The sequence below is a fragment of the Furipterus horrens genome, unplaced genomic scaffold, assembly GCF_987537825.1.
Source record: "Furipterus horrens unplaced genomic scaffold, mFurHor1.1.pri manual_scaffold_11, whole genome shotgun sequence".
Taxonomy (NCBI): domain Eukaryota; kingdom Metazoa; phylum Chordata; class Mammalia; order Chiroptera; family Furipteridae; genus Furipterus; species Furipterus horrens.
In genome coordinates this window covers 3,594,418-3,607,836 of record NW_028327181.1, presented here as the reverse complement: position 1 = coordinate 3,607,836, position 13,419 = coordinate 3,594,418, and the positions used below count along the sequence as shown (strand labels likewise).

Below are 13,419 nucleotides of genomic sequence, written 5' to 3'. Positions count from 1 at the left end.
ATGGGGACGGGAGAGGAGGAAGGGGACGGGACAGGCATGGGGGCGGTGGGGGAAGAGGCAGGACTGCAGACCGTGCATGTTGGGGGGGGGGGGATGACGAGTACCCAGGATGTACTTTCTGTCTGTTCTTGGTACTTTTTAAAATTCTCTCCAGTGAAAAGTATTTTTGTAAATCCCCAGCTCGGTTCCTAGCTCCGTGGCTCAGGGAACTCACCCCCTTCTACAACGCCCATAAATAGAAGAGACCTTAACATGATGGCTGGCACATGGTAAGGTCTGCAAAGCACTCAGCCATTGGCCTCTGAGCAGGTCTAGGGCTGTGGGAAGAACTGTGGGGCTCTGAACACCGCCAAGTGAGGACAGGCCTCCATCAGGCAGAACAGAAAAGGGAGCCCTCTCCGCCCGGGGTGTAGACTTCTCAGGCACCCCAATTTTAACCCTGGAGTCACAGCCCTAACCGGGCCCTTTAATTCCCACTTGAAGAACCACGCTGGAGGCACAGGGGCCTGACCTGTCCCTCAGGTAGGGACAGCCAACGGGAGGCCACGGAATGAGCGGTGGGTGCGTCCAGGCGGCTGAGACGGTGCCAAGAGCCCTGGACGGAGTTCCAGTCCCAGCCACCCCGACTGACCCCGCTCTAGGTTTCAATTGCCTAGTGTGTGAGGACAGGAAGTAGCAGACCTTCATACATGTTTTTTTGGGGTTTTTTTTTTGGTTGCCACAAAACTCTTCAAACAGAATTCTTGACGAGAGCCAAATGCATGAATGAAAACAAGAGCTCGGGCTGAGGTGAGAAGGGGGTGGCAGTACTCGGGACCCACACCCGCATTCCTGGGAATTCCCTGTGAAAACCACTGGGCCAGGTCATTTGTGGGTGCTCCTCCAGGGCCACCATGTGCACTCTTCAGCCTGGTCCTTCAACCCTCAGATCAGATCCATTAAATGTGAATTGGGGGGAAGAAGGAAGCAGAAGCGGCCCAGAGGGGTCACTGGGGACACTTGGGGCCTGCCAGTCCCTTTCGGTCTGAGCTGGGGGATTAAGAATTGGCACCCCGCCTTCTCAGGTTCCCTGTCTGATCTGCAAAGGAGAGCTGGGTACAAATGCCCTGTCTCTGAGCAGGAAGCCCAGCAAATGCCCGTAGGGACAGATCAGTGCTGAGATGGAATGTGGCCCTCCAAGCTTTGGGAAGCAGCCACCCTGGCAGTAGGTGACAAGGACAAGCTGCCCTGCGGAGCTGGCCTAGGATCCACAGCGCGGGAACCCTCAGGCCACTGAAGGCGATGGGTTACAGGAGAAATTTTCCATGTGGGAGCTGGGTGCCTGGCGTTGCTAAGTAGGCCAGCAGCTCAGCCCCCCCTTCTCTCCCCTCCTTCCGCCCCTCCCTCCCAGGCTCATTGGTTCTCTGGGCTCACAGGCTATGCACACACATCCAACGAATTCCAGCTGCAGAAATTAATCCGTGGCCCCATGGCCCTTGCTTTGAAGGCTCCATCAGTCAGCTCCCAGAGTCCCGGGCTTGGAGTCGGGGAGGGGCTGCTGAAGGTCACCTTGAACACTAATATGAAGCACACATGGGCCCTGACCCCAAACTCCCCCAAGCCGGCTCTTCGGAGAGTGCACACAACGGGTCCGCGCCATCGTGCTGGAGCCTCCTCTATCACCCTCAAGTTTCTGAGCTGTTTTTTTTTAAATTCTCTCCTTGGGAGGCTTGCCTCATCCACCTCACAGAGGCCGTGTTCATTAGTAAGAGCACTGGCCGCAGGTTCAAATCCCACTCTTCAATTTCCTAGCAGGGAGGCCTCGGGTACATCCCTGAACTTCACTGGGCCTCAGTTTCTATATCTGGAAAGTGGAGATAATAGGACCTGCCCCAGTGACCAGACACAATCACCAAAAGCACTTTGTAAAGCTAAAAGCAGGGGTCCCATTAAAGACACGGTCCCAAACTGCACTTGGGACAAATCCTCTTCCCAGGTCCAGCTTGCAAAGGTGCCCAGGTTTTCTTTGCGCCTTTTAAAATGACCCCCAGGACAGAGCAGTGCCAGGCTGTCCTCTGGGATCAAGACCCCGACCCTCATAGGCAAATGGGTATAAGATGCAAGCCAGACTAACAAATTGAGGCAGAACCCGATCGGGCCAGAAAATCTGAAAAGACACCCTCGGCAAGGACAGCAAACACTTCCGGAGGAGGAGACGCCGGCACCCAGCTACTGCGCTACGGTCGGACAGAGATGCACACGAATCTGAGCTCTTCCACGCTCTCGCCATTTGCCTGTGACAGGTCACTCTGAGCCACAGATTTGACATCTATCAAATGGGGACAGTGATACAGGGGACAGACAAAGTAATATATGCAAGGTCCCAAGCTTGTAGTAAGATCTCTGTGAACCGTAGCCAATACTGTCTATATTCTAAGGAGCCCCCTCTGCATAGGGGAGCAATCCATATGAGGCAAACGGGGCAGAAGCCAGCAGAGTTCCCCAGAGCTCTTAGCATGATCCGGATTGTGATTTTAGAGCACCAGCTTTCTAGGAAAAGGGAACTAAAACGAACCAGTGAGGTGAGTGTGCACCTTAGAGAGGGAACACCTAAGAACATACCCCCCTCCAAACCCTCCTCCTCCCTTGGGGCTCACGGGCCTCAGGTCTCCGGACCTCGTCCACCTTCCCCACCTCACATTTCTATCTGTTCTGCCGATCGGCTGCCTCCCCGACCTATCTGTCCAACCTTGGCTCCTCTCCTGAGCTCAAATTCAACGTGGCCAGAAGTGAACTCACCGACACACACGCCTTCCCCCACCCAACATACGCCATCTACTTTTCCTCTGGGGTTCTGTTACAGCCTCATCTACCAGTCGCCGAAATGTGAACCCGCATTAGCGTCTGCCGGCCATCGACTGTCCAGGCATCTTGAAGCTGACTTCTCTCCAGGCCTCAGTTCTTCTCGCCTGTGCAACGGGAAAGCAGGACCAGAGGAGTTCCAAGGACTCTTTCAAGTTTACCCTTAAAAAAGGTCTGAGGGCAAGTCAGCTACCTTGGATTCAGCCTTTTCCCCAAGCACAGCCGGTCAGGGATGCTCGGAGCCCAGGTCCCAGGAGTCTCCGTAACCAGACACAACACAGACAGACGCCCAGGACATCCGTGAGTGAAGAAAGGGGGAGGGTTCCATTTGGGGGCCAGGAGGGCCAGGTAATGAGTCGTAAAGCAGAAGCGCGAGCTTTGGAAACACCTACAGCTGATTGGGGTCCTGGCTCCGCTGCCCGCGCTCTGAAAGGCTTGTTCCCTCCAAGCCTCAGACTCCCCGGTCTGGAGAAGTTAACAAAAACACTTAATTTATATGATTACTGGTGAGGACAGGGAGAGGTCATATAGTAAACATCCAGTAAAAGAGAGCTGATTATTACTATAATTGGAAGAATAAATGAATATTGAATGAGGTGATTTATCATGAAGATTTTTCAAGAAAAGGGGCCAAAGAAAGCCATCGGTTGGCTTGGGCATCCTCAGAAGAGAGAAATCGAATAAAGAGGTAATTGGTAAGACACCCCCCCCCACCCCCAGCTGCAGGCCATCGCAATCCTCAGTGATACAATATGAACAATGAATCACTTTAAGGATACGTTTTTTCCAGTGGTTTAAACCATCCTCGGAGGCAACAAGAACGACCTCTTCCCCACTCCCTGCCATCCCAACTCCCAACTCATGGCTGTGAAGCCGGCCCAGTCTTCTGGGGGCAGGAAACACAGATTACAGAATCCAGAAACAGACCCACACAAAAGCAGTCCGCTCATTTACGACAAAGACCATCCTTCAGAGCCTTGGGGCGGGGGTGTTTATTTTAATCACAGCACTGAATCAACTAGATATATAGGAAAAGGACCTTGACCCCTGTATCTTGCATCAAACACAAAAAAAATCAATTCCAAGTGAACTACAGTTGTAAACGGGAGAGTTCAAACAATAGGTTTTTATAAAAATGTATGAACATCATGACCTTGGAGTATGCAAAAATTTCTGAAACAAGACACAGAAACAACTAAGAACCATGATGACAAAATGATCTACTAGGTTAAAATTGAGAGCTTCTGTTTATTCAAAGACATCTTTACGAGTACGAAAAGGCAGCACACAAAGAGAAGATTCTAGAATGTGTATCCATATCCAGAATATAGAAACCACCTTTATGTTATGAGCTGAATTGTGTTCCCCAAATTCTGCATGTTCCAGTCCTAATCCTAGCAACTCGATATGGAACCATATTTGGAGATAATGTCTTTAAAGAGGCGATTAAGTTAACATGGGTTTTTTAGAGTGGGCCCTAATCCAATAGAACTGGTATCCTCATATGAGGAGACAGAACACAAATAAATACAGAGGGAAGACCATGGGAAGCCACAGGGAGAAGACAGGGCTCTGCCAGCCAAGGAGAGAGGCCTCTGAAGAAACCAAGCCAGCCAGCATGGTGATCTTCAACTCCTGGCTCCAGAATTAGGAGAAAAGAAAGCTCTGCTCTTTAAGTCACCCAGTCTGCGGGCTCTGTTATGCAGCCACAGAAAACTAAGACATCTCATGCTCAAGAAGAGACAATCCTTTAAAATAAACTACAGTCTTGCCCTGGCTGCCGTGGCTCAGTGGATTGAGCGTCGGCCTGCGAGCCAAGTGTCGCTGGTTCGATTCCCATTCAGGGCACATGACTAGGTTGCACGTCAGGTCCCCAGTTGGGGGCGCGAGTGAGAGGCAACCACACAGCGATGTTTCTCTCCCACTCTTCCTCCTTTCCCCTCTCTCTAAAAACAAATAAATAAACAAATAAATTTTTTAAAAATATAGTCTTCCCTCACTTATCATAGGTATTACATTCTAGACCCCCCGCGATAGGTGACAATCACAAAGTAGGAACCTTACATTTATTTTAGTATTTATATAGATTTTAAGGCTTTATAAGCCCTTCCCACACACTTATAAACCGTTCCCAGTCCCTCTAACCGTTCCCACTCCCTTATTAACCCTTCCCACACATTTATAAACACTACTTATGTTCTTAAAACTTATTCTACACTCTTAAACCTACGTCACTTTAACAACATACGTATACAGCACCGCAAAACCCCACGATAGAGCGAAAAATCCGCGATAAATAATTAAATATAATTTTTTTAAATCCCGTGACACAGCGAGGCCGCGGTAAGGGAACCGCGACATAGAGGGGGACGGCTGAGATGGAAAAAGACCCGGTCAGACATTTCCCAGTAGAGGACACCCAAAGAGCCACTAAACATGAAACGGAGCTCTACGTCACTCGCGACCAGAGAAATACAAACTGAAACCACAGTGACAGACGACCTCAGTCCCACCGGCACGGAAATGGGACCAAACTGAAAGACATGAAAGCACCAACCCTCGGCGAGGACGCGGAACAATCAGAACCAAAACAACCCCGCCTGACAGTAACCACGGAAACTGAACGTATATGCACTTTCTACGACCCAAGCAATGACGCTCTTAGATACAGAGTGGGGCAAAAGTAGGGGTGCCATTGCGTGTATGGAAAATATAATAGTTAATAAATAATCGTACAAGAATATGGCCCGGCTGGTAGCTCAATTGCTTGGAGTGTCGTCCCGATACGCCAGGGTGGCGGGTTTGAGCCTCGGTCAGGGCACGTACCAATGATGCATAAACAAGCGGAACAACAAATCACTATTTCTCTCCCTCTCTCTCTCCCTCCTTCCTCTCTCTCAAATCAATAAATTTAGAAAGTCGAAATAAAATAAAGAAGAATATAAGAATAAACTGTGTTTCGTGTACTCAAGCTACACACCTACTTTTGCGGCCCCTGTGGATTTCGAACAGAAATGATCCCCCCGCTCACCCCGTCATGTTTATAGCCACACTATCCCTGCAGGCCAGGAGCAGCAGAATGAACCAGTTCAATGAACAGTCACACAACGGAAGACAAACCAGCTGCCACTACACACAACAATACGAATGAATCCCGTCAACACCAGACTGCACAAAAGAAGCCAAAGCCCAAAGGGGGCGCCCTGTGTGTTTCCACGGACACACAGCGTGGGGATACGCAAAGCTCACCGCGTGGTCAGACGTCAGGATGAACAGTGCAGGGCGCTGACTGCATGGGAAGGCAAGGGATGCTGGTGCTGGGGTGCTGCTCACCCTGGGGTGCTCAAGTTACTGACGCTATCATGCTGCATGGTTACCGCGTGGGCACGCTCCTGTGTGGACGAGGGGCGACCCAAAGAAAACGGGATTTATTTATTAAAAATTGTGTATTTGTTCTTAGAGGTTTCAACTCCAGTCTCCTTCCATGTGCTCTCCATTGGCTGCAACAGGTCCGTCGAGACATTTTGTCCCACTGCTCAGAACAGTTTTTGAACTCATTGGTTTTGATGCCTTTCAGTGCTTCTGCAATTTTTTTGTTTCATCTCTTCCACATCAGCAAAACATTTCCCTTTCACGACTTTTTTCATCCAGGGAAACAAAAAAAAGTCACTCAGGGCAAGATCAGGTGAACAGGGAAGGTGGAGCATTGGGGGTGGGGGGGCGGTCACGCCATTTTTAGTCAAAAACTGCAGAACACTCAGTCCAGTGTGGGTACGTGTGCTCATAAATCACCCATCGTGAAATGGCAAATGTGTTGAAAGGGTCTTCAAAACAAAACGAAAATTCACTGAAGGCAAACGCCGCCTCTCACAACAACACCAGCTGGTACGCTGACACAGACGGGTTCCTAGAACAGTCACCTAGCGGGGGACACCTGTCCTACAAGGGACCCGCCCTCCAGAAGATAATTCCGGGTTCTTTTGAGCTCGCCGTCATATGTCATACTTGAATAAGAAGTTTTTTTAAGAGTTTACTTATTTATTTTTAGAGAGAGGGGAAAGAAGGGAGAAAGTGAGGGAGAAACATCGATCAGTTGCTTCTCATATGCGCCCTGACTAGTACTGAACCCGCAACCCAGGTTGATGCCCTGACAAGGGATTGAACCGGTGACCTTTTGCTTTGCAGGACAACGCCCACCCCACTGACCCACACTGGTCAGGGTAAATGAAAAGCTTCTATATTCAGTGTATGGTGTCCTAAAAATGCCAAGTTCCCTTTTCTTTTCTTAAAGGCAGGAAGCTAACAAAAGAGGTTAGGTAGGTACCTGTCTTCCCAGTGGGCAGAAAAACAGGGCTGATAAGAGAAAAGCCTGATTTTAGGACACTATAGAAGAATCTGTAGCCCCAAGTAGTGGCCCAAATACCTGGCTGAGCACCAGCCTCTTTCTGAAATAGTCACCTCCCAAAATAAAGAGCCCAGGGCGGGGGCAGGAGGCTGAAGAATAGAGCCGGGATCCCACACTAACCGGAGGGTTGGTCCAGCCTCCCCCATACACTGCTCCCCCAAAGCAGGACTCCCATTTACGCGAGGGGCGTGTTCCCATCCCTCAGCAACCCCAGAGAGCCCCTCCTTCCCACGCTCGGGGTACACAGGTCTGCGGGGCTGACCGGGCCACCAGCTCTGGGAGGCGCGGGCGTGCTAAGCCAATCACGGCACATCCAGAGGCATCTGATAAAATCACTGGAGGGTTGGGAAGGAGGACCCCGAGCCAGTAGGGCCACAGCCGAGAGCTGCCAGCTCCCCAACTTTGCCACCACACGGGAGAAGCTTGCCAAAGAAGGAAGCCGAAGAGGAAAGCAGAAAGGAAAACAGGCAAGTTCTTGAGATCGTCTTGGAGCACTTAGAGCTAGAGGTGCCTGGAAGTCACCCCTTGAACTTACTAGGTAAGCCTATGAACTCTGTTCTGCTTAGGCCAGCTCGAGTTACACCTGTCACTTAAGTCACTCTCACAAAAGTGCCCTACGGCCACCCTCTGATGTCCGCGTGCACTAAAACGGGCATAATAACACGCCACGCTAACCATAATCACAGGCATCTCTAGCGGAGTCAGGGCTCGCTAGACCCTCACAAAGCACTTTAATTAATACTCAGCGACCCCCGGACCACCCCACAAATGGCGGGGGAACCATGCGGGTATTACTAGTCCTGCTTCCTCCGCCATCCTGGGCTTCCCGAGAGCTGGCGAGGACATCGCGCCATCAATTTGTTTCCACAACGAGAAGGAGGCTCCCGGGAAGAAGAGGCGGCCTGGACACAGTCAAGCACAGTGAAGCTGCAAAGGGCTAGACGATTCCTCCAAAGGGCCCAGAGTTACGTACGCAATGCTGTGGTGTTGCCTGAACCCCGCATTTGAGAACCTGGCTCTCATCCTCGATCGTAAAGGGGCTCTCGCCAGCCCACGGCCCTGCCCTCAGAGTGAATAGTCACAGGGACCCTTCACTGGGTACCCATCACGCAGCATAATAGCAGGCGTTCTATTCATTCTCCCGCAGGGTCCTTCTTTGAGGCGGATTCTGCGCTGAGCTCCACTTTGCAGGTGAGGAAACAGAGGCTGACAGAGGTTAAGTCGCTTTGCCCCGAATCCCCTGTCAACCGGCAGAGTTGAGTCTCAAACCAAGGCTGTTTCACAGCAAAGGCTGGGGCTGAGTGGAGGCCCAGAGCGGGTCCCCTGGGCCAAGACTTGATTTACGGAGCCCACTGTCCCATCTGGAAAGCTGGCCCCCTTCTGCTCTGATCCGCACCTCCTTCAGCACGTCTGGAATCCCACTTGAAAAAGGAACCTACCACCTCCCGAGCAAGCCCTTGCCAACTAACTGAGATCCTTCCCTCACCAGGACCATCTCCTTCCGGCCAATCGGCCCCCCCTCCCGAGTATCAGCTAACACACTTTTCGGTCAATTATCCACGCCGGATTACCTGACACACCCACCGGTCAGCTGTCTTCACCCCCCACACAGCCACCAGGGTCGGATTTTAGAAAACTTCAATGAGATCACACCACTTCACACCCACTAGGATGGCTCTCATCACAGAGACAGACAATGACAAGTGCTGGCGAGCGAGCGTGGGGAGAAACTGGAGCCCTCCTACGTTGCTAATGGGCATGTAAAATGGCGCAGCTGCTTTGAAAAGCAGGCTGGCAGTTCCTCGGGAGGTTAAATATAGTTACCGAATGAGCCAGCAATTCCATCCCTCTCTCTCTCCACATATGTATATACACCCAAGAGAAATAAAAACAAATGTCCATACAAGACTTGTACAGATATATTTACAATATTCATAAAAGCTAAGAACTAGAAACAACCCGAATGTCCATCAATTGATAAACAAAATGTGGTCTGCCTGTACAGTGGAATATTACTCAGCCATGAAAAGGAACGAAGCCCTGACACCTGCCACAACATGGATGTACACTGTCAACATGATGCTGCGTGAGAAACACACCAGGCATAAGGGTCACATATTATATGATTCCACTGATAGGAAATGTCCAGAAGAGACAAACCCACAGAGGCCACAAGCAGACTAGCAGTTGACAGGGGGTAGAGGCAGAGGGGAATTGGGAGGTGCAGGGTTTACTTTGAGGGTGAAAGAAGTGTTCTGGAATAAGACTGTGATGATGGTTGCACCATGTTGTGCACATTCTAGAAACCACTGGATTGTACCGTCCAAAATGGCCAAATCTGAAGTTGATGGCATGCAAGTGTTACCTCGAGATTTAGAAAAATGTTTCCCCGCCACCGCCCAAGAACATAATCAGGTCACACAGCTACACGTTGTAACTCCCAATGGCCTTTGCAACACAGGCACCCCGAACTCCCTCCCGCGACCTAGCAGGCCCTACATGAACCCAGCCCTCTGACCGCCCCCTTCGCGCGCCCGTTTCCCCCTCGCTCATTCTGCTCCCCCCACACCTCCCGACCTTTGCCTCTGCTCACCCCACAATCTGGAACGTTCTTTCCCATAGCTGGCCGCTCATGGGTCAGGTCTCTGTCCAAACGTCCTCACACTACCCCCAGGTCCTCCCTGAACACCTCCACCTAAAACATCATCACGATCCATCCCGTTCACCTACTTCACTTCTTCAAAGCCTTTACGGCCCTTCAGAAAGATACAGATGTTTAGCCCTGACCAGGTAGCTCAGTCGGCTGCAGTGCTGCCCCGTGTGCCAAGGTCGCAGGTTCGATCATGCAAAACTCAACCAATGATGCATAAATACATAGAACAACAAATAGCTGATTCTCTCTCTCTCTCTCTCAAATCAATAAATACAATTTTGTAAGAAAGACATCTACTTCCACAAACATGATTTCTTGGTTGCCTGTCACTCTAGCCAAGACGGCAGGAGTCTTTTCTGTCACGTTTGCAGCTCTACACTTGCCTACCATGGAGGAGCTACTTGAGAAACACTTTTGGAAAGGATGGAAATCTGGAATGCCACCGGCTACCTGGTCAGCAGTCCGGAGCCCTGCGGCAGCAGCCACTCCGCAGGTGCTCAGGCCATTACCCAGCATTGGGGGTGCTCAAAGGCCAGCCCCGCCCCAGCCCTGCCCAGCACCCCGAGGAAGCAGGAACCAGGGAATGATCCTTCCCTTGCCAAATCGGAACGTCTTGCAGGGGTCACAGAGCACGCACCGTGCATCCTGCAACCCACAGACGCAATGAAGAGCACCAAGATTGCTCGCCAGCACCCAGGCTGGAGGCTCGGATCCAAATCGTCCTCAACACGCTGTGCCCTGGCAAACGCCCTCTGAGCCGGCGTCTTAGGACTCTGCAATCTGACCTATTCCCCACAATGACACGGCTGCAGTTCACACCTGCTCCTGCCTCCGCCCTTAGGGACTTGGTTGTCAGAGGCCGTTAAAACCTAAGCAGGCAGGCGGACAGGCGTCCGTCCCTTTCTCCTCCTCCCTCCTTTGCAGCGTCTCTTGAGCTGCGCGCACAATAAGCAACTTAACTTACCCACTAGGAGTTTGACATCTCGGACTGTGAAGTCAGGGTCAGGCATCCTGGAAAATGAGGAGCAGACTTTGGTGAGAAGCCAGAAACCAGCATGAGACCCAACACTGGGGGCAGGGTGAGCGTTTTTCCAAGAGGATTCCCTTGCTCTCGTTTTGGGTGCTTCAAGGGAGGGTCACTGCTGAGCCCCTTCCTCACCCCAAAGGGCAAACCAAACCCACACACTCTCCCCAACACCTGAGTTTGGCACTGCTAGAGAAAGGAGGGGATAGCCACCGTCCACCCACTTTTCCAAAGAAGGCTGACATGTGGTGTCAAGGGTAAGAACCAGAGCCAGGCACCCAAACACCTGTCTCTTTTAGGGCAGGTACCCCTCTTTGTGTGTCTCTTTCTAGAAAATACTCTGCATAATGAGTTTTGAGGAGGCTGGAAGGAACCCCCTCATAAGTTGAGAGGGAAGAAAAGGCACACCCATCATACCAACTCCAGGAATACGGTAGCATGACTAGCTATAATGACTATGGTGATATTCACTAGCAATTAGCAATGATGCTGCAGGTTTAATTTCTACCCAGAGGAAGGAGCTGCTTGTGCAAGTCTGGCAGTAGATGCTGGGGAGGGCAGCAGGCTGGGATGACACCCTCAGCCTTCCTCCCCACCCCTGCCCAAGGGGCAGAAACCTGTTCTTCCAGCCTGCCTCCCAGATGTCTCCCCACCTGAAGCTCGGACAGGTCTCTCTGAGAGAGACCAGAAACCAAACAAGACCCAGTGCGGAGGCAGGTGCTGGGGCAGAGGCTGAGAAAGGGCAGTCGGGCCCAGCATCCTGGGAGCCACTCCCTCCGCAGAAGAGGGCCAGTTCCCACACAGTGGGAGTCAAGAGAAAGATGTGCCCAGGTACCCTGCCTCTGGGCCTAGAGGCTGGCCAATCCCTTCCCAGCCCAGGCCCTGCCTCAGTTTCCTGATTTGGAGGGGCGGGGAACACTCTCTTTAAAAAGTCACTGCACATTAATTGGGGTGAATCGGGGGAAGAGGTCGACACTATTTAAACACCCTACACCCTCTTTGCCTAAATTCTCTGAAAAAGTCCAATCTTTGGAGAGGTTTTCCCTTTTGTCAGGTCTTGAACAAGGAGACACTGTATCCCCCAGAAAATGAAGAGACATCTTCCCCAGTGTTGAGAGGTGGGGCACACGGTGTAAGAAATCCATCCCCAGCCACGAGCTGGTTAGGGAGGGAGATGGGGGGGCGGGAGGTGGGGTGATTAGTTCCAACAACTTACTTAATTCCCAGTCCATCCTTCTCTCGAAATACCAGGGGAACCCTGAGAGCTTCTCTCTGCACATACTCATAGTTGAAATCTGTTTGGATATTGGAATTAAAACAAGCTGGTGAAGTCACGAAGCAGCAAATGAACCACGGTCAGTTGGTTAGGGGGGAAAAATGATGCAGGGAGAGGCAGGGGTGCCGCTAGACGGGGGCACCAGCTCTGGGGCAAAAAGCGTCACAGCGAATGACAGAGAAATGGATTAGGCAAAGCCCAAGAGAAGCCAAGCCAACTCCCAGCTCCTCTGCCTACTCAGTCATTCCCGGCATGCCCCACGGGTCAGAACTTGTCAATGAACAGCCCAAGGCTGGCAAGCGCTGGGGAGGGAGACTCATGAAAGAACCCCACATAGAAGGAGCCCGGGCTAGTGCTGAGAAAGAGGGACAGAGAAACGCATCCCAAGCTGAGCTCAGAAAGTAAAGGGATTGCAAAATTGAAGGATTGAAGGCCCAGAGAGGAGGCTGGGAGGAAGGTTCTCATTGTAGCCGAGCATTGGGGAAGATCTTATTGTAATATCCTGTATAGTGAAGGGGGGGGGGGAGCTGGTTTCCCTGGAAACTGTGTATTTGGTGCCAAAATAACTAGGGAACTGGGCACAGCTTTGTTGTCTTAATCGTGAAATTGTGTGGCAGCCATCACAATCCTTGCTCCAACTGGAGAACCAAGAGGGATGCTCCCCAAGCAGAGAAGGCTGTGCCAGGAAAACGTGGAGGGCCCCCCAAAATTCATAGAGTAGTTTCCCACCTGGGATTTGTCTGGTACAGACCCCAAAATTCTGACCCGAATGATGGAGGGGAGGCAGGCTGAGATAAACCCCCATATCCCCAAATCCTCGGGGAATGAAAGCAATCCACAAGGACGCGCAAGGCCTCGCTGGCAGGTCACAGAGACCCCTGCCCCGGGAAACAGTTCACCAGGGCAGCCTGGAGCGGGGGGGAGGCCCAGGCAGCTGGGCTCAGAGAGGGAGAGAACAAAACCCGAGCTGGGGAAAACCCTGACCTTAGCAGCTCAGATCCCCAGGGGCTCGGAGTGAATGGGGATTCCTAAGGATTTGAAGGCACAGAAGTTTAAGAAGCTTCTATCTTGAATCCAGGCTAAGGGCTCCTTCTGTTTCTCAGCTCCTCCCTCGAGTTTTGGGGCCAGATCTGAATTAACTACCAAAACCCTAGGGCCCTCTCCTTTGAAAGGAGCCTGGGCAGCAGATTGAAGCAATCTCCCTTGCTGGGACCCCTGCC

At 51.5% G+C, this 13,419-nt stretch overlaps 1 protein-coding gene across 6 annotated transcripts in view; it reads right to left on the bottom strand.

Moving 5' to 3' along the window:
• KDM2B (lysine demethylase 2B) overlaps nucleotides 1-13,419 on the bottom strand; it is a 113,635-nt gene that overhangs the window by 77,157 nt on the left and 23,059 nt on the right. For all 6 annotated transcript variants that reach the window (XM_090290609.1, XM_090290610.1, XM_090290606.1 and 3 more), the window contains 2 exons: nucleotides 12,140-12,218; nucleotides 10,864-10,910 (listed from right to left, as the gene is read on the bottom strand). In XM_090290609.1, the coding sequence (XP_090146735.1) occupies nucleotides 10,864-10,910; nucleotides 12,140-12,218 (126 nt within the window). The remainder of the gene's footprint in view (nucleotides 1-10,863; nucleotides 10,911-12,139; nucleotides 12,219-13,419) is intronic.